At 36.8% G+C, this 18,770-nt stretch overlaps 1 protein-coding gene across 4 annotated transcripts in view; it reads right to left on the reverse strand.

The window, feature by feature from the left end:
• ROCK2 (Rho associated coiled-coil containing protein kinase 2) overlaps positions 1-18,770 on the reverse strand; it is a 141,826-nt gene that overhangs the window by 17,447 nt on the left and 105,609 nt on the right. For all 4 annotated transcript variants that reach the window (XM_047845185.1, XM_047845184.1, XM_047845186.1 and 1 more), the window contains exons 12-27: positions 18,224-18,303; positions 18,020-18,068; positions 17,283-17,418; positions 17,086-17,177; positions 16,604-16,850; positions 16,139-16,245; positions 12,851-13,010; positions 10,040-10,200; positions 9,286-9,470; positions 5,828-5,897; positions 4,562-4,665; positions 4,214-4,400; positions 1,930-2,023; positions 1,733-1,827; positions 802-981; positions 454-622 (exon numbers count right to left, since the gene is read on the reverse strand). In XM_047845185.1, coding sequence (XP_047701141.1) covers positions 454-622; positions 802-981; positions 1,733-1,827; positions 1,930-2,023; positions 4,214-4,400; positions 4,562-4,665; positions 5,828-5,897; positions 9,286-9,470; positions 10,040-10,200; positions 12,851-13,010; positions 16,139-16,245; positions 16,604-16,850; positions 17,086-17,177; positions 17,283-17,418; positions 18,020-18,068; positions 18,224-18,303 — 2,116 coding nt within the window. The remainder of the gene's footprint in view (positions 1-453; positions 623-801; positions 982-1,732; positions 1,828-1,929; positions 2,024-4,213; positions 4,401-4,561; positions 4,666-5,827; positions 5,898-9,285; positions 9,471-10,039; positions 10,201-12,850; positions 13,011-16,138; positions 16,246-16,603; positions 16,851-17,085; positions 17,178-17,282; positions 17,419-18,019; positions 18,069-18,223; positions 18,304-18,770) is intronic.

Raw genomic sequence — 18,770 nt, forward strand, 5'->3', positions numbered from 1 at the left:
GAAGCATATGAGAACTGGAAGGCTTAGTGGCAATATTGAGAGAAGTAGAGGAACGTTGGTAGGTGAATGACAAGGATTCCATAGTGCGTGACTGAGTGATATGAACTAAACATCCAGCATGAGAGGAAGTAAGAATGCAGAAAGAAGTTAAGAGAAAATAAAATGAAAACCTGAAAAGAGAGCTTCCTGTAATACATAGAGAGCTAACTTAAGCAAATATGTGGAATTTTCTTTTGCATTGTTTCGCAACCATTTTTGTCAAAAATCAATAAACACTGTAAGTTTAAACTGTCATTTGAAGCCCCACTCCAAGGAGTAGGCTTTTCTTAAAGAAATGACAAACATTTTTCTCAAGAGCAGAATCAATCATAGGGCTTAAAACAATCAATTGCTTTATCTTTAAGACGAAGTCGTTTAATGAAAATAGCCTAAGAGCTGAAAAGAAATCCATACCTGGAAAGCCATCATCTGCCTCAGCATCCCCTGGTCCACTGCCTATACTGGAACTATCCAGACCAATATGCAAGGCCTGGAGCTGTGACCGCAGCTGCTCAATGTCACTGTCTTTACTGTCCAGGGCCATCTGCAGTTCAATTCGAATCTGGCTCTCTTCAGCTATTTGCTACAAGAAATTAAATTACATCAAATTAATCTGATGCCATATACCTCATAATTTCCTTTCATTCAATTAACAATTATGAAGTAACAGAAATGCCCTGTAACCAATAAAATACGTGCAGACATGAAAATAATTCTTCTTAAAAAGAAGTCTTCGATCTAGAGTTCAGAAAGTATTCTTACAGCCTGCATTTCATTCAGTTCTTTCTGATACTTGATCATCTGCTGGGTCAGTTTTTCACGTTCAGATTTAAGCTCCATATGTAGCTTTCTATTCTCTTTCTCTTTTCTCCGCACATCAGTGTCACTACCACGCTTGACAGGTTCTTTTCGATTCATGATCTCGGCCAACTTGTTCACAGCCTTAAAAACATAAACATAACTTTGTAATAAAATACATCGATGCTTCTTGATAACTCACCAAGAGCAAGTTATATGACCACTAATAATCTCCTTCCCTATACATACAGGGTGATAGAGAAACACTGTCTATATTAAGTAACACACCCTCCATTACTCGTTACCCTTCTCCAACCTACATTTGTTTCTCACGCTCATGTTTTCTAAGAAATATAATTTAAAATGTTTAAAGTACATCAGGTTTGATCTAATGTCACTTTCTATTACTGTGAGCTTTTAGTTCCTAGAGAGACTTTTACGAGGCAGATCCACTTTTATCCTGGAGGAAGAGAATGCTGCACTGGCATCACATTAATAAAATACAGTATGTTCAACCAGAGAACTAAGCATGTGGGACCCACAAAGATTCACGCAGCAGGTACAACCATAAATGTTGGCAGAAGGATGCTCAAATGTTTACTCTCTCTAGTTTCTTAAAAGCAGAAACACTTACCAGATTACAATAAAAAATTAGGAGGGAGTGTGATTCCATATGGAAAAATTAAGGAAACCGTAAGTAAACACTGAATTGGACAAAGTTAATAACCACATCTAGCTTCTTCTAATCTGGCAAAAATCAGGTAATTGTGATTGGTTCACAAATACTGATTCATTCAATGACTGCTACAGCCAATCTGTAATGCTGGAAGTAAAATGTAAAAGAGAGAAGAAACTGAAAGAATTCAAAATCATATTTAGACTTTATTACACATACTTGAGTTTTCAGTGTTCTCTCTGTTAATAGTTGCTTCTCAAATTGTGCTTTAATAGCGGCTGCACTTATCTCCTCATCTTTCAACCGTGACAGCTCTGAAATATGGAAAAACGCAAAAAATTATATTAATAATTACAACAACTGACAAAACATTAGGCATATTTAAAATATAAACCTTATTCTTTGTTCATACATACGTTCTTGAGCATCTTTTAATTTGTTATTTAATTCTTCTTTCTCATTTGCAAGATTGGCAACATCACTAGTTAGTGTCCTGTTAGTTTCTTCAAGCTAAGAACGAAAGTGGAAAGAAAATCATATCACAATTTACAAAATCTAAGTTATAAAGCAATAATTCAAAATGAAAGTATCCTAGAATGTTGCTAACATTCTTATTTTTCTAAGTACATCTATATCTATGCTTCGTGGCTTTGTGGAAACTTATCGAAATTCACCCTTGGTGAAAATTTCACTGACTGTGATAGACTTCATATGCACCCCAGGAAGCAAAAACATTACCCTTCTCTCAAAAATCCTTAGCGGTATTTTTAATGAGAAAAACATTTAATAAACTAAAAACAAACAAATACTATAACAGATCTCTGCATTTCATCATGCAGAATAAAATTTTTAACTGTAGTATTTCCTCCAGGACATTTTAAAACGAAATAAAATTTTACTAAAGAAGCTGACATCCTTTTTTATTCTCTCCAAATCCTATTCCTATTCTTCCTTCCCCAAAGAAATTTTATTGTGAATGATATGCTCATCCTTCCCATCAATGATTATATCCTTTTATTACAAACACGTAACATATAGCGTGGTTTTATGTGATTTTAAATTGTCCATAAACAGCATCACACTGTATCTTTCTGTAAATGCTTTCACTGGAGATCATATTAAGAATTAAATTGTTGGGATGCCTGGGTGGTTCAGCGTTTAAGCATCCGACCTTCGACTTCGGCTCAGGCATGATCTTGTGGTTTGTGGGATGGAGCCCTGTGTTGGGCTCTGTGCCGAGAGCACAGAGCCTGCTTGAGATTCTCTCTCTCTCTTTCTGCCCCCCACTCTGTTCTGCTCAAGCATGTGTACTTTCTCTCTCTCCAAATAAGTAAACTTAAAAAAAGAATTAAACTGTTGATATATAAAGATCTAATTAAATCATTTTAACTGATACAGCAGTCCCATCTTCTACCACATACCATTTATCCATTCACTCATCTACTGAGAAGACTGACTGCTAAGACATTTGAATTTCTTGCTATTACAAACATTTATGCTGCTATAAAAATTGTACCTGAATTTCTCTACCATATTTATCTTAACATCAACTTTCTTTGGATTATGTGAATATTTAATTTTTCATATTTAGAATAAATAATATTTCAATTGCCACATTATACACTATACTATACCATACTAAATCTATACTCCTCATAGCTTTAAATAAGAATGTCATTTCCCACACACCCTTCAAACACTTGAAATTAGATACTGAATTCTGCCATCGTAATGAATACGAAATGGTATTTCAAAGTTATTTTATCTAGCCTTTCTTAAAGAGTATTTAGGTTAAGCATCTGCTTATGTTTTTAGGGTTTTCTCTTTTGGCCAATTTTCCTTTTGGACTGTTTAACTTCTTCTCATTGAGCTCGAGAGTGCCACACGCGTTCTAGATACAAATCTCGTTTAATAAAAACATTACAAGTGTCTTCTCCCTGCAGTTTGTGGTCTTCTGCTACAGTGAGTTCTGGATTTTGTTCTGTTTGAAGTTTTTCTTTTTCATCTTTAGATCTTTAAGATAGCTAGAATTTATTCTTGTTATGTTGTAAAAGGTAAGGATCTAACTTCATTCCTTCCCACACAAAAAGAGTCATCCCAAACCTTTCACTGCATCTGTATCCTTTCCCACCGACGTGTCTGTCCACGCTGCTCTCACAGACCAAGGTCTTTACGTGCGAGAGTCTACTTCTGGCCTCCCTACTTATTTCCGCTGAACGGGAATAAGCATCCCTGGCTCCAATGCCACACTTTCTAATCAATGTACCATTTTAATGACCCGGATAACTGATAAAACAAATTCAACTACTTGATGTTTTCCGTCTCCTTGAAATTCTCATTATAATTTTTTTCAACTTACATAGGACTACCTTCATGGTAGTTTCAAGATTCTTTTGAACTAAGATTTGTTTAGCAAGAAAAAAATGGTTTACACTGTCTTCTGCTTTGGCTTTTTCCCTTTCCCTTTAGTCCTTTCACTCCGAATTAACCAACAGGCAGAGCCAATGCAAGTAGTTCTTCTTTTGAGCCTCTTTCTGCCAAACGACACCGAGAAGCTAGTGGTTCACTGGATAAAACGTCCCAGAGCCAGAAGACACAAGTTTGCATTTCTGTCTGCAGTACTTTCCTAGCACTTCTAAGTAACATGTGTGATACAGTAATTTAATTAAAATCAAAAAAGGACTAAAAAACTTTACTTACAGATGCAATTGTAGCATCTTTTTCAGTGAGTTCCTGTTTGTGTCTAGCCATCATCTCTTTGATCTCAAGCTCTTTCATGATTTTCTCTTTTTCCAAATCAGAATATTGCTCTTCAGCAATTGAACGAGCCAGCTGCTCAGAATCTGCTTTGGTCAAGGTGATCTCCAGTTGAGCAGCCAAGGAGTCCCTACATTTTAATGATACATAATTTTAATGTTCAATTTTCACTAGGAAGTCAAAGTTTCTAATACACTTCATCAACAAATTCTTACTGAGGGCACAGCAGGTACTGTTCTAGGAGCCGAGTGCCCAGTTATCAACAAAAGAGATAAGAATCTCGGTCTGTACCTTTCGTCCTCGAATTCCTGTTTCTTCTGCTGTAATTCTTTACAAAGTTTAGTCTTTTCTTCACATTCTTCTTTAAGTTCTCTCACCTGTGTTTTATAGAGGGTCTAAACAGCAAAATAGAACAGAAGAAACATGTCACTGCCATTATCACCCATCAGCAGGAACATTATTTCTACATTCAAGGTCTATCCTTGAACACTGAGTAATGTTGGGCCTCCGAGCAAACTAATAGTTTAATGGGCTTTTCTAGTAATCAACCAAGTAACTAATACAAGTTCTGCTAATAACTTGGAAGCTGGATTTAAATTTTTTTTAATTAATTACTTATTTGGGGGGGGGGGGGAGAGAGAGAAAGCGCGCACACACGCAGGCCCGTGTGAGAGAGTGGGGGAGGGACAGAGAGAAAGGGAGACAGAGGATCTGAGGCAGGCTCTGTGCTGACAGCAGAGAGCCCGAAGTGGGGCTTCAACTCACACACTGTGAGATTGTGACCTGAGCCGAAAGTCAGACGCTCAATGGATTCAGACATCCGAGCGCCCCAAGAAGCTTGCTTTTCAACTGGGTATCAGAATTTCTCATTAAATGACACAGATTGGTAGGATTAAAGAGGCAAAGAAGTATACTACTAATTTAGACAAGGAAATTTTGTTGGCTTAAATAAAACAAAGGTGACATTACTACTTCATATTGTAAAACTGATTTAAAAAATGCAAACATTAAAATGACAATTTCTTGGGGCGCCTGGGTGGCGCAGTAGGTTAAGCGTCCGACTTCAGCCAGGTCACGATCTTGCGGTCCGTGAGTTCGAGCCCCGCGTCAGGCTCTGGGCTGATGGCTCGGAGCCTGGAGCCTGTTTCCGATTCTGTGTCTCCCTCTCTCTCTGCCCTTCCCCCATTCATGCTCTGTCTCTCTCTGTCCCAAAAATAAATAAAAAAACGTTGAAAAAAAAAATTAAAAAAAAAAAAAAAAATGACAATTTCTTCATGAAAATTCTTCCTCAAAAAGCAATGTTTTTTAAATCAACTTCACTGATGTGCTTAGAACTATTTTTCTAGCAATGATAATAGATTTCTGTTAAGCTATCAATAGTCATTTGCCCAGCTATTCTTTCTACATGAATTGTGTGGTATAAAACATCCTATCCCAATCTGTCTGATGTTTGCTAGAAGAATCTATCCTAAAGACAAGAATCGTTTTCCTCATTCTGCAGCAAACTTTTAATTCTACAAACGCGACAATTTTCAAACTAACGTATCCGGAACTTACTGAGAAGTACTGCTCTGCTTCAAGCTGATCTTGGAGTTCCTTCATTTGCCCGTCTGCATCTTGACGTTCTCTGTGGGGACATTAAAGCAAAGGTTCAAATAAGCTACCTATATATTAAACCAGCAACTCTTGAAATGTGGCCTAGGGAACCACTGGGCATCCCTGGAGCCTTTAAAAAAAAGAAGTCCCAAGAGGTCAAATTATTTTCGTAATACTGATCACCAGTGTGGTGGGTTTTTTTGTTTTTTTTTTCTTCAAATTCTCATTCTCTCACTAGTAAGTATAGACTTTTTTTTAAAGTTCTATAACATATGATGTCATCATTCCAACAGCTAATGAAATATGTTTGTATGCTCTTGTGTTTTAAAATTTTCTCAGTTTTGGGGCTCAGTCGGTCGAGCATACAACCCTTGGTTTTAGCTCAGGTCACGATCTCACGGTTCACGGATTCGAGCCTGCATCGGGCTCTGTGCCGATAGCACAAGTCTGCTTGGGATTCTCTCTCTCTCTGCCATTTGTGCTCCCACGCTCTCTCAAAATAAATAAACACTTAAAGTAAGTAAATTAAACAAATAAAATTTTCTCTGTTTTGATTTCTAACACAAAAAATATCATGAGATATAACTCACATAAACAAAAATTTTGGGGGGCCCTTCATAATTTTTAAGAGTGTAAGGGGGTGCTGAGGCCAAATAGTGATATATTAGAACAGTAATACTAAATTACATATTCTCACACATTCACTGTGATCAGCCATTTCTGCCCAACTAGTAGAATTAAAAGAGGACCTGAGAATTGGTCATCTTAGGATGAGTGAAGAAATAAGTGAGAAGGGGCCAGAGGGGAGGAAAGACACACAAGTTTTTATGTTTATTTTATTAAAAAAAAAAAAAATTTTTTTTTTTTAGTGTTTATTTGTTTTTGAGAGAGAGAGACAGAATACCAGCAGGAGAGGGGCAGATAGAGACAGAAGAGGAGACACAGAATCGGAAGCAGGATCCGGGCTGAGCTGTCAGCACAGAGCTCGACGAGGGGCTCGAACCCATGAACCATGAGATCATGACCTGAGACAAAGCTGGATGCTTATCCAACTGAGCCACGCAGGCGCCCCTAGCTTTTATGTTTAAACACAGATGTTTAAATTGCACAGATCTGTACATTTTGTAAAAATTCACGAAGCTCTACATATCACTTGTGTATTCTTTCTGTATGCATTATTACATATATGTATGCATGTATCTTCAATAAAGAAATAAAATTAAATAAAAAATACGTAAAATAAAAAGTGAGCCTCACAACCCATTTAAGAGGTTGTGTTGAAATAAATTCTGGAGTTGTTTTTTTTTAATGTTTATTTATTTCTGAGAGAGAGAGAGAGCGAGCGAGCGAGCACGTGCAAGTAGGGGAGGGGCAGAGAGAGAGGGAGACCTCAAGTGGGCTCTGTGCTAACAGCAGAAAACCCAATGTGGGGCTCGAAACCCACAAACTGTGAAATCATGACTTGAGCCGAAGATGGAGGCTTAATCGACTGAGCCACCCAGGCACCCCCAATCCTAGGGTTACTAAGAAAACATAAAAATCACAATTATTCCAAGTCTAAGCTAAGGGGAAAAAGGCAAATTGGAGAAGAACACCACATATATGATACAATTAGAAAACAAAAACGCTCCAAAATCTACAAAAAACTCAACCCTACATACACTGTACAGATACAGAAGAGTAAATAACGAACTATCACAGTAGAGTCTTTCTGGCGAGATGAACTACGTCTGCAGTCATTAAGGGGAACATTTACCGTTTAGTCTGAGTATTTTATAGGGAAAAGACATTTAAATACCACCTAGATATTTAAAAATATACACAGCAAGAAAGACTCAGACCAAATGATTTAATCATACTGTTTTCCATCTGTGTGTCACTTAAGGCTTTTATTCTTATTCTCATTTAACATAATTTGGTCACTTTGTTTACTTACTGGCTCTTAAAACCTCCACATAAAGAAAGTTATCACTCATTGTCACTTTATGTGTTATATCTGTATTTTACTATTGAGGTGCCTGCTATTAAAAGCGAGGATTCTAATTTTTCTGAGTCAAAAATGGGAAAGATGCTGATTAATACTATATAAAAGGTCAATTTTTGGAATGATCTCATCATCATCGGCTAAGCCCATTTGCAGCAAACCTCAGTATAATTTTAATATCCTCGAAGAGCTGCCATCATCCACTTACGTGTAACTTTAAACACCTAACATTTATTAGGTATTTAAGACAAGTACTTTTCAAAAAAATAACCCATTATACGTACATGGTTACAATGAAAAAGTATAGAATGGCACAGAAAAAATCGGCCAGAAAGGTAGCGGTCTCTCTTTCCACACGTCTTCACACCCTCAATTCACTCCCCTGGAGGAATTCACTTCGTTTCAATTCTGTTTTGTTCTTTTGGTAACTACGTCCACATCTCAGCTTATTTCTTGACACAAATTTAAACTCTTCTTTACTAGTTCCCTGCTGCCAGAGTGGGGAGTTAGCTCTTCCTATCCCTCACCTCTCCCCAGCTCTCCTAACACAGCCGTATCACTGGCCTCAGCCATACAGCCAAGCCTCACTTCCTGCTCCACCAACCACAAACCACAGCCTCCCCAGTCCGGGATGAGAACCACAATACTCCCACCCACCCTTTCTCTTGTTTTTGAAATTTGACGAGAACACGTCCAAATGCGGGTCTTTTCTTCACTTATTTTCGGTTGAGTCCTTTCAATCTGACGACTTCTCTTCCCGCCACGGGAAACCTGTTTTCCATTATTTCTCTAACAACTTCCTCCTCTTCCTTCCTTCTCTAGACTTCTCTGTCTGGGGCTAGAACCCCTGGGCCACACACCTTCTACGTCATGCCCTCTTCTTCCACAGTCGATGAAATTTCTTTGAATTTTTCTTTAAACCATCCTAATAAATGTATATGTGGTCATTTTTCATCTTTAACAGCTCGTTCTCATTCTGGCTGCCCTTTTTGCTTTACGCCGGCTTCTTGTTTAACGGAAGTACTATCTCCTAGAAGTTTTGATCAATACTAATTATTACTAATAGGCTTTTTTTATTTGTTTGTGCTTTCCTCTTCTTTCCTGAATATATTCCTCATCTGGGGGTACGTTTCCTTTTTCTTTATCACAGTCTTTCTCTTTAGTACTGAACACTTTCCTCAAATGCCTGGTGATACTTGGTTATTCATTTACAGAGGCGGCAATAGGTAGAAGTAGTAAAAACAAATCGTTGGGGAACCAAATATCATCTTGAGGGATAACAGCGGCACTCAACACATTACTTAAACAGAAAAAGAGAGCAAATGTGGTCAAGAAAGTGATCAAAAGAAAACCCCCAGGTAAACCAAAATTAAGGTAATTTACATGTGGATACTCATATATATGAACAAAACTTTGTCTCAAACAATTTACTTACTTTCGAAGTTCAGCATTCTGCTTTTCCAAGCTCATTTTCATTTCCATGAGATGATTATTCTCCTGTTTTAACTGCTTTTCTGACATTTTTAGTGTGTTAACTTGCTGTGTTTGCATCTTCAAGTCATTTTGTGTAAGGCAGCGCTTTTGAGTTTCTTGCTCTATTTTTAATGTCAAGTTTCTGATCTAAAAAATAAATTGTATACTTGGTATATAAATAAATTCCTTTGACTTTGATTTATTTTTTTAATGTTTATTTATTTTGAGAGAGACAGAGAATGAGAGTGAGAGTGAGAATGAGAATGAGAGTGAGAATGAGAGTGAGAATGAGAGTGAGAATGAGAATGAGAAATCATGAACTACAAGATCATGACCTGAGCTGAAGTCAGACGCTTAGCCGACTGAGCCACCCAGGCACCCCTTGATTTTGATTTTTCTTATCAATGAAGCTTGCAGCAAATATGATCATGCAAAACAGATTTTTGTCCTTAGGCAGCTAATTCACTTCACAGTAAAATATTTTTTGTATTTCTGTTGTCGTACTTTTTCAAATAAAATATGGTCTTTAGGGTAAAAATAACTTAAAATTTTTAAATTATGATTCATTTAGCATATCATCCAAATTCAGTAAAATTAAAGGTTGCAGATTATAAGAAAAAAATTTTAATTATGAAACCAACATTATGGATAAACCTACGTGGACTATGAATTCATTACATAGTTTATTATTACTTATTAGTAAACTTCATACTCACATCTTCATTTAGCACATCTTTCTGCTTAAGGAGTTCATTTATTTTCTGCTGTGACTGTTTGAGGTCACAGTCTAATATAGAGCATCTCTTCTCAGCTTCCAGCAACAGGTTTTCCACCTTCTGCTTTAACGTCCTTTCCTCTGAGAGGTTTTTCTCCATTTCTATTGCCACAAAAATGGACACAGTTGTGCATCCACATACCAAAAAAGCGTATCAAATACGTGACACCATGCTATGAAAACTGCTGTCAATGATGCTGCCTTAAAAACATTTTTTTTAATTTCCAATTTAATACTTTCATCACTCTCCCTAATGTGTTTGAAATGTCAATAGTTTTATGCTTAGAAATCAGGAGTTTGATTGCCAGTGTCCAGAAAAATCGACCACTCTGCAATATTACATCTATTCTAACTGGAGTAAAATTGTGCCTTCACTTATGATTCTAAAAGAGGCCTACATCTTTTTAATAAAGACGTATTTTATTTTCCTGCTGCCCTGTGCCTCTTGGTGTTACTTTTCTTACCCTAAAACATCCCGGGTAGATTCTATGACGTCTATGGCTCTTTCCATGTTAGCATATTACTATGCAGAGAAGGACAGTTATGCTCTGGGGAAATGGCAAAGGACAAGCCGCTGGGACCAAAGTTCCTAAGGTTAAACCCTGTCTCTGACACATCCTAATTATTTACAAGGGCACGTTAGTTAGGCTCTCTGAGGCTCAATTTCCCCATCTGTAGAATGATACCAGTACCTGTTCTCCCTTACAGGGATGTTACGAAGATTCTTAGTTACTATCTGTGTGGCACTTAACAGCTGGCTGGCATACAAGAAGAATTTGATAAGTGCTCAGTATTTAAGGACAATGTTAAAAAGACCTAAAGAGAATGTTCACAGTATTATTTTCAAAGAAAAAAAGCAAAAAGGGTATAAAAATTTCAGAAAATATACAAAATAGCATCCTGATTAGTAAAATTGTGGTTAATCTTTACTTCTTTATACTTTCCTGAATTTTCTAAATGATTTGTAATGAACTTTTAATTTGTTTTATTAATCAGAAAAGGCTTTTAAAAGTGAAGAACAGGCAAAGTTTATGTCTAAACAAGTGATTTCATATTAAATGTCAGTTATTACCATTAAAGGATTACCTTTTGATGTACTGATTAGAAAATCTTTTCAAATCCAATTGGGCTCCTCTGCTGTTTCATACCTAATGCTCGATATTGAATTATCATATTACAAAGTTATATAAGGGAAAATTAAGCCTATGAATTTTCACTTTTTAATGAATTGCCTTCAAAAGTGTGGAAAAAATGAAACTATTCTTCACATTCTACCAATAACAGCTAATATTTCTAAGCATTTTCACGTGTCATTGCACTTGGTCTTCAAAACAACCTAAAACGCTTACCTGTCTAAGAAGAAACAAGGCACAAAAAAGGTTAAGTAACTAGGCAAGGTCACATGACTAGTTTTCATTAGTAAGCCACAGTCTTAATCAAAGGAAGCTACGGAATGGCAGTGGAAAAGCCAAAGGCTTTTAGAGCCGGTCTGAGCACCAGCAACATTTAAGTTTTGTGTACTCCTATAAACTACGAAAGTCACCATACATCTTATGTTAGTATTCTAAAAAGGAGTTTGAAAAAAGAAAATGGTAGGTACTATTACTCTGAATTGGTTCATTTTTATCAGTTCAGAGATAACACATGGACAGATACACTCACTTAAAAAAACAACCACTCTAATGTGGGCACAGAGAATAGACAGGGGCATAAGTGAACTTACTGAGTAGGTGATGAAAACACAGATTCTATGACTTGTTTTGAGTGGTGGTTACACGTGTGTATTACAAATGCGAGAAGTGCAATGTGACTGCACTTGAATTACACCTCAAAAGAAATGCAACTCTATCTTCTAGGCCCCTGACAGGGAAACATGGCCCACTAATTTCCACTCTTGTAATTAGATTTTTCTAAATAAAGCACTCATTTCATCTCTTAACATCCTTAATTACTACCTTAAACTAAACTGATTTTAACCAAGAAAGCTCCAATTTAAATTTCATTCATTAATTAAAAGGCTATTTTTTTTCCAAATTATTCATAAATGTTATGCTTCAATTTAAAATAAAATTTCTGCTTAAGAGTTCTATGAATCTTTCGCAAGGATCTTTTATTAATTTCCTTTGGAATTTCAAATCCTTCGTAATTATGAACAGTCAGTTAGGAAAACAAGAAATTATCCTAAGACAATTCCAAGATACAGGCTGGTTTGTGGAAAAGTTAACTCTGTTATTTTACCCTATATTCATTAGTAGTGGATGACTTTGACCAGATCTAGCTAGTATCTTCATCATGACAGAGTTCAAAATATTCAATGAGCTTGTATTCTAGTTAGGTCAACTACTATTTCCAAAATACTTATTTTGCATAAACTGGCAACAATTTTGTTATACAAACTGGTAAATGTCAAACTAAATATTACAAAAATAGCAAATCCCCCCAAATCTGAAAAGATACGTCTAGAACCTCATGCTCTTTATGCCTGTTACTATTGCTATCACTGAAATATTCATTTCTCTCTGATCCTTGTATTTGGTTGAATAATTCAGTATTTAGGACTTACATCTTAGAAATGATCGTTGCCATAAAGAGAAAAAATTATATGTATGTAAAGCTTCCCTAATGTTTTTCTTTCCAGTTCTCAATATTTGACAATAAAATATAAAAAAATATTTTTCAAAATCAAGAGTTGACTACAGAATCCATTCTTAGGAAAATGCTGCAGAAAAACCCTCTTAGAAAAAAGGCATACCTTTCATGGCTTCTGATTTTGCTTCTTCAATGGATTCATAAATTTTATTTTTATCTGCCAGCCGTGCTTTTGTAGCCTTATGCTCAGCTTCTTCTTGCTCTAAGCTCTGCTGTATAACTTTTAGTTGGTATGTCATATCTATTTCCATGTTGTTCTTTTCCTATTAAAGATTTAGAATAGCAGCGATCAACAAAAAAGACTGGCTCACAATTTCAAAAACTTATAAAGCTGTTTTTTACAAGCTAAGAATGTTCAATACTTTCCCTCCCCCCTTCACTCAAACTTCTTGTAACAATGATCCACGGAATCCACCTGTTCACCTCCTGCTGAACCTACGGCCCATCCCTCCACGCTACCGTTTGGAGATCTGCACTGAGAGTGTGTGATCTCAATGAAGTAACACATGATATTCTCACCACCAGATTCGACAAACACTTTTCAGTAGTTACCCCATTTTGACTCACTGTTGCCCTGAAACTATTTCCTTGACATACCTGAGTGCACTCACTTGGCTCCCCGCTTCCTGTTCTCACCTTTTCTGTCACCTAGGAAGTTTCCCCCCAGCTATTCCTTAAATGCTGGTCTTCTCTGGAGGCGGCATTCTTCAGCCACTTCAAGCTTCTATATCATTATTTCTCACCTTTAAAACCTATCTAATATTTCCCTTTGCTGTATCTGACGACAAATTTTCAGGATCCTCTACCATTTACCCTGATATTCCACATAGGAGACTTGTTTTAAGTTGGGACACTTCAATAATAGAAGTCAATCTATTTTCTCTATATCCTCAAAAGATTTTCTAATTCTTTGTTTCTATAGTTTGTATCATATATGTAAATATTTCTTTTGCTTTTCAAATAAATCCTTAATACTGAAAATGATTTTTTTTCTTTTTTTAACTTTATTTTGAGAGAGACAGCAAGTGAGCATGCGCAGAGGAGGGGCAGAAAAGTGGGGGAGGGGGAGGGGGAGGGAGGGAGGGAGAGAGGGAGAGAGGGAGAGAGGGAGAGAGGGAGGGGGAGAGGGAGAGGATGAATCCCAAGCAGGCTCTACATGGTCAGGGCAGAGCCCAAGGCGGGGCTTGAGCTCACTAACTGTTGAGATCATGACTTGAGTCAAAATCAAGAGTCAGATGCTTAACCAACTGAGCCACCCAGGAGCGCCTAAAAATGAGGTTTTTCAATCCAACAACAGAGGAATCAACTCTGCCCTGAAAAACCATTGCTCTAAACAATCTTTTCCGAGATAGGCTCTTGCATTCACACAGCTTCAGCTACTTCTGTACCAATGACTCTCAAACATTTCTAGCTTCAACATAGTTTACTCCTTTATGAACATCCTAAGGCACCTCAAACTTAGGACTAAAATAGATTTTGTCATCATTTCTTCTGAAAGAGCTATTTCCCTTCATTCTTCTCTCCCCTTTATTCTTTATGAATTACTGTTACCATTATATATCTTGTCACCATGTAAGAGCCTAGAACTCCTCCTTAAATACCACACATATGCCTTATCTGAGCCATCACTAAGTGCTACCAAATATTCTACCTCCAGATATTTCTCAGATTCACCCCCATTTTCCATCCTTTTAACCACCGTACCAGTTAAGTCTCCATCATCTGAATTACTGAAAACGTCTCTGACTAGTCTCCCCCCTTCTTATCTTGTCCTCCTCAAATTTATTCTCCACACATGGAACACAACGATCTATCTTAAATGTATGTCTAAAAAGAGCATCTAATTTAAAGCCCTTCAGTGGCTGGGTCCGTTGCCTAGAGAAATTAAGTTTAACAGAATATTCAAACTCTCACATGATCTAGCTCATGCCTAGGTCTGTAGCTCATTCTGGTCAGTGAATTCCTCACACCTGACATGAGAACCACACTGCAGTCTTCAGGTGCATTTTGGCCTGATGTCTATTTTTATAAAATTTCACTGGAACACAGCTACACCCATTCCTTTACGTATTGGAGCAGAGCTGAGTTGCAACAGATTATATGGCCCTCAAAGCCTAAAATATTCATTGTCTTTTGCTTAAAAGATTAAAATCTGCTGACCCCTGCTCTATACTCCAGAACTATTGAGCAGTTCGCGTTAAATAAACCAGCTATGCCTTTTCTATTTCCCATCTTATACTTTTGCTCCTGCTGTCCTGCCCAACTCAGAATGTGCCTTTACCCTGCCAACCAATCCTGCCCTGTCAGATTAGGGCTTCGTCCTGTGCGTCCAATATACCCTGTCCATTCTTCGAGTGGTCTGTTTATCACGCTGCGTTAGAATTATCTGTGTACTTTGGGGTGCCTGGGTGGCACAGTCGGTTAAGCGTCCAACTTCAGCCAGGTCACGATCTCGCGGTCCGTGAGTTCGAGCCCTGCGTCAGGCTCTGGGCTGATGGCTCAGAGCCTGGAGCCTGTTTCCGATTCTGTGTCTCCCTCTCTCTCTGCCCCTCCCCCGTTCATGCTCTGTCTCTCTCTGTCCCAAAAATAAATAAACGTTGAAAAAAAAAAAATTAAAAAAAAAAAAAAAGAATTATCTGTGTACTTTATTAGTGACTTTAGGTACTACTCCTTAGATTGTATTTTTTTTTTAATTTATTATTTTTTTAAGTAGGCTCCACGTCCAACGTGGGGGCTTGAACTCATGACCTAGAGATCAAGAGTCACATGCTCTACCGTCTGAGACAGCCGGGAGGCCCCACTGTGGGACTGTTAAAGGCAAGCAAAGACTGCATCCTGATATTTCTACCACAGATGATACATTAAATACTTGAAAGAATGGACAAGTGAACAAAAATAACACCTTAACTGCACACAGCCTAAAAATCATCCCTGGCTTACAGAAGTTTTAAAGAAAAACTTTTCAATGCCAAAAGCCATTGTAACTTTCTATCATTTTAAAGATATGTTGTAGGGGCGCCTGGGTGGCGCAGTCGGTTAAGCGTCCGACTTCAGCCAGGTCACGATCTCGCGGTCCGTGAGTTCGAGCCCCGCGTCGGGCTCTGGGCTGATGGCTCGGAGCCTGGAGCCTGTTTCCGATTCTGTGTCTCCCTCTCTCTCTGCCCCTCCCCCGTTCATGCTCTGTCTCTCTCTGTCCCAAAAATAAATACATGTTGAAAAAATAAAATAAAATAAATAAAGATACGTTGTAGTCAAAATCTAAGTTTTCCTTGGGTCCCTAGGGAGAAACATCCACTGAAACCATACCGATACCCCTTATTTTAGAGTTAAGTTTTCCAATCTAAAACTCTTTGTCATTTTCCTACAAAATATAAAGCTGAACATGTGTTACCTTTTCCAAATCAGTAAATCTCTCCTGTAGTTGTCTCTTCTCCATCTCTACTTTTGCTAATAAGATTTTGCCATTCTTTAAGTCTTCTTCTAGGCCAGATATTCTACCTAAAATTGCAACATTTTAAAAACAATAAGCCCACAAAGTATACATATGTTAAATTAAGAATAAAAAATTTTGAGAAGTTTTATAATTGTTGGTAGAGTGCTTTATGGCTAAGTCAACTGGAACCCAAACCGTCACTTTGGGAGGTGGTTTTTGATAATTTAAAATATTTCACACTATTTGAAAGCAAACCTTCTATTCACAAAATTTTCTATCAATGCATTCCATATGTTATGCTTCACATAACAGAGTAGTATATTCAGAAATGTGCTATTCCAGCACACACATCCATCATCTAAAGTTATTTCCAAAATATAAATCATCAGGATGAATTCAAGTGCAATCTCTACTTTATAATACCTTGTAAGTCATTAATTATCTCTGATCCGTGGGTTCGGTCCCTCCTTTCAGATTCTAGAACTGACTGAAGATTGATAAATTCCTTTTCAAGTTTTAACTTGGCAGTCTCCAGCAGACAATTTTTATCTTGAAGATCTCTATTGTTAGATTCCAGCTGCTGAATCTGTTTTGTACTTTCTGCCTGGGTTTTTCTTAATCGGGCTGCAGTATCAGATTCTGTTCTCAGCAAAGCATTGGTTTCATCCAGCTGTTATTCCATTCAAAATCAAACAGACAACAACACGAGTGTATATAATGAAAATACTTCTGTTTATCAGCCTGTTACAAACTAAAGTAAGAAACAAACCTAAAAATAGTTTCCTAATGATTTCCCTTTAAAATCAGAGGCAAAGGCCTTTCTGTAACATTCCCAATTAAAATTAGTATTAGTAAGTTATCATCAAGAAAATTCAATATCCTATTACAAATGGAGATTGACCTACTTGTCTCTGGAGTTGATTTACTTTCTCAGTGGATATTTGAGAGTTCTGATTCCTTTTTTTCAAATCTTCAAGTTGATCCTTTAAACTGTTAACTGTGATTAAAAAAAAAGCATTTCAGTGGGAAGCTTCGACAACACACACATACATACACATTTAATTTTTTTCTTGGTAAGTATTTAATATTCTACACCACAAACCATCGTTTTCCAAATTTCGTTTCTTGTCTGCTTCGTGATCAGCTTTCCGCTGATATTCTGCATTTTTGTGCTGAAGAAGTGCCTTTTCTCTTTCTAATTGTCTTAATGCTGATTCCACATTTTTCCTTAAGGTAATCTGAAATAATGCTTAAAGTTACTATCAAAGGAAAGTATGTATAAAAATCAAATGAAAACACTATTTTAGTATTTCAAGCAGATAAAAAAGAACTTTAAAAAAGGCTGTAACTGCTGTTTTGTTAAAACTTACAATAACGTTTTCCATTACTTTCAAAATAGCACACCTCTCTTAAATTATTAAGACCATACTGTTAATGGTTTACTACTGAAAGTCAAACTTTCCGTAACTTCCATTACCACTGAACCATCTTCACTTAACATAAACTATGCATCTGAAATGTTAGGAACAGAAATTTAAAAGAAGAAACAATGGTCACTTTCTGTTGTTAAGCCAAGTAATTGACACAAATGCAAATTTTTTTACGTGAAATATCTACACATTCTAAATTCACTCAAGTTTGCAAACCCCTAACAAAATGAGGCTTATCACCAAGGTTATCCTGTAACTTTAGTCCTGTTCGCCAGGGCAACATAAGGTGGGTCTTACTATGTATCAAGATGGGTGTTAATATGGCTCTAAGACAACTCCCTGCAGGGAAGGCAGGCATCACAACTTGTAGCAAACAAAAATATTAATGAAAAGCACACAGCAACTTTACCTCCTCTTCTAGCTCCTTTGCTACCTTCTCAAGGCGAGTGTTAACAGATCTAAAGGATTTCAAAAGAAACAGTGATTTACAATAAAAACATTTACTTAGTATACATTCAAGATGATCATATAATTACTTTATAACTCTTCCTTTTTGGTAAAACGTTTGAACTTAAATTTTAAAAGACAACATTTCGTCATCTAAACAACATACTTGCACTTCTGCTCTAATTCTTCTTTGGCTTGTATCTCAGTGCTAAGGTGTTCTTCTAACGTGTATAGTTTTTTCTGAATCTGTCCGGAAACAAGAAACTGTAATTATAAATTTTGGTCACATTTAAAATATGAGAGGCTTAAAGACAAGGATAAGCTGTTTTTTAAGCTTCATATAAGATCATTTATAATGGTACAGTTTTTGTACCTTCTTAATGTGACTTCTACCAACATAAGGAAAAAATTCTCCATCTCTTGCTTTCTATGTATGTAAACATTACGTAAATATACGAGTGAGACGCTCTAATCTTGGCAGAATTCTTCTATGACGCCAAGTCTCTCATTCATTATGAATAAAGGAGACCCTCTGATATGCTCCACTGTTCTTCTGCAGATTATTTATGTAAAAATACTGTCACACAGTGTACTTACAAGATGAAAAGGTCTATATCTGAAACAAATATTTGGAATATTTAACTGCACTTGCTCAAAAATACATTACTTCTCTTAAAAATGAGAATTTAAGTTCTTTATATCTTTCTACACAG

The sequence above is a fragment of the Prionailurus viverrinus genome, unplaced genomic scaffold, assembly GCF_022837055.1.
Source record: "Prionailurus viverrinus isolate Anna unplaced genomic scaffold, UM_Priviv_1.0 scaffold_33, whole genome shotgun sequence".
Classification (NCBI taxonomy): Eukaryota; Metazoa; Chordata; class Mammalia; order Carnivora; family Felidae; genus Prionailurus; species Prionailurus viverrinus.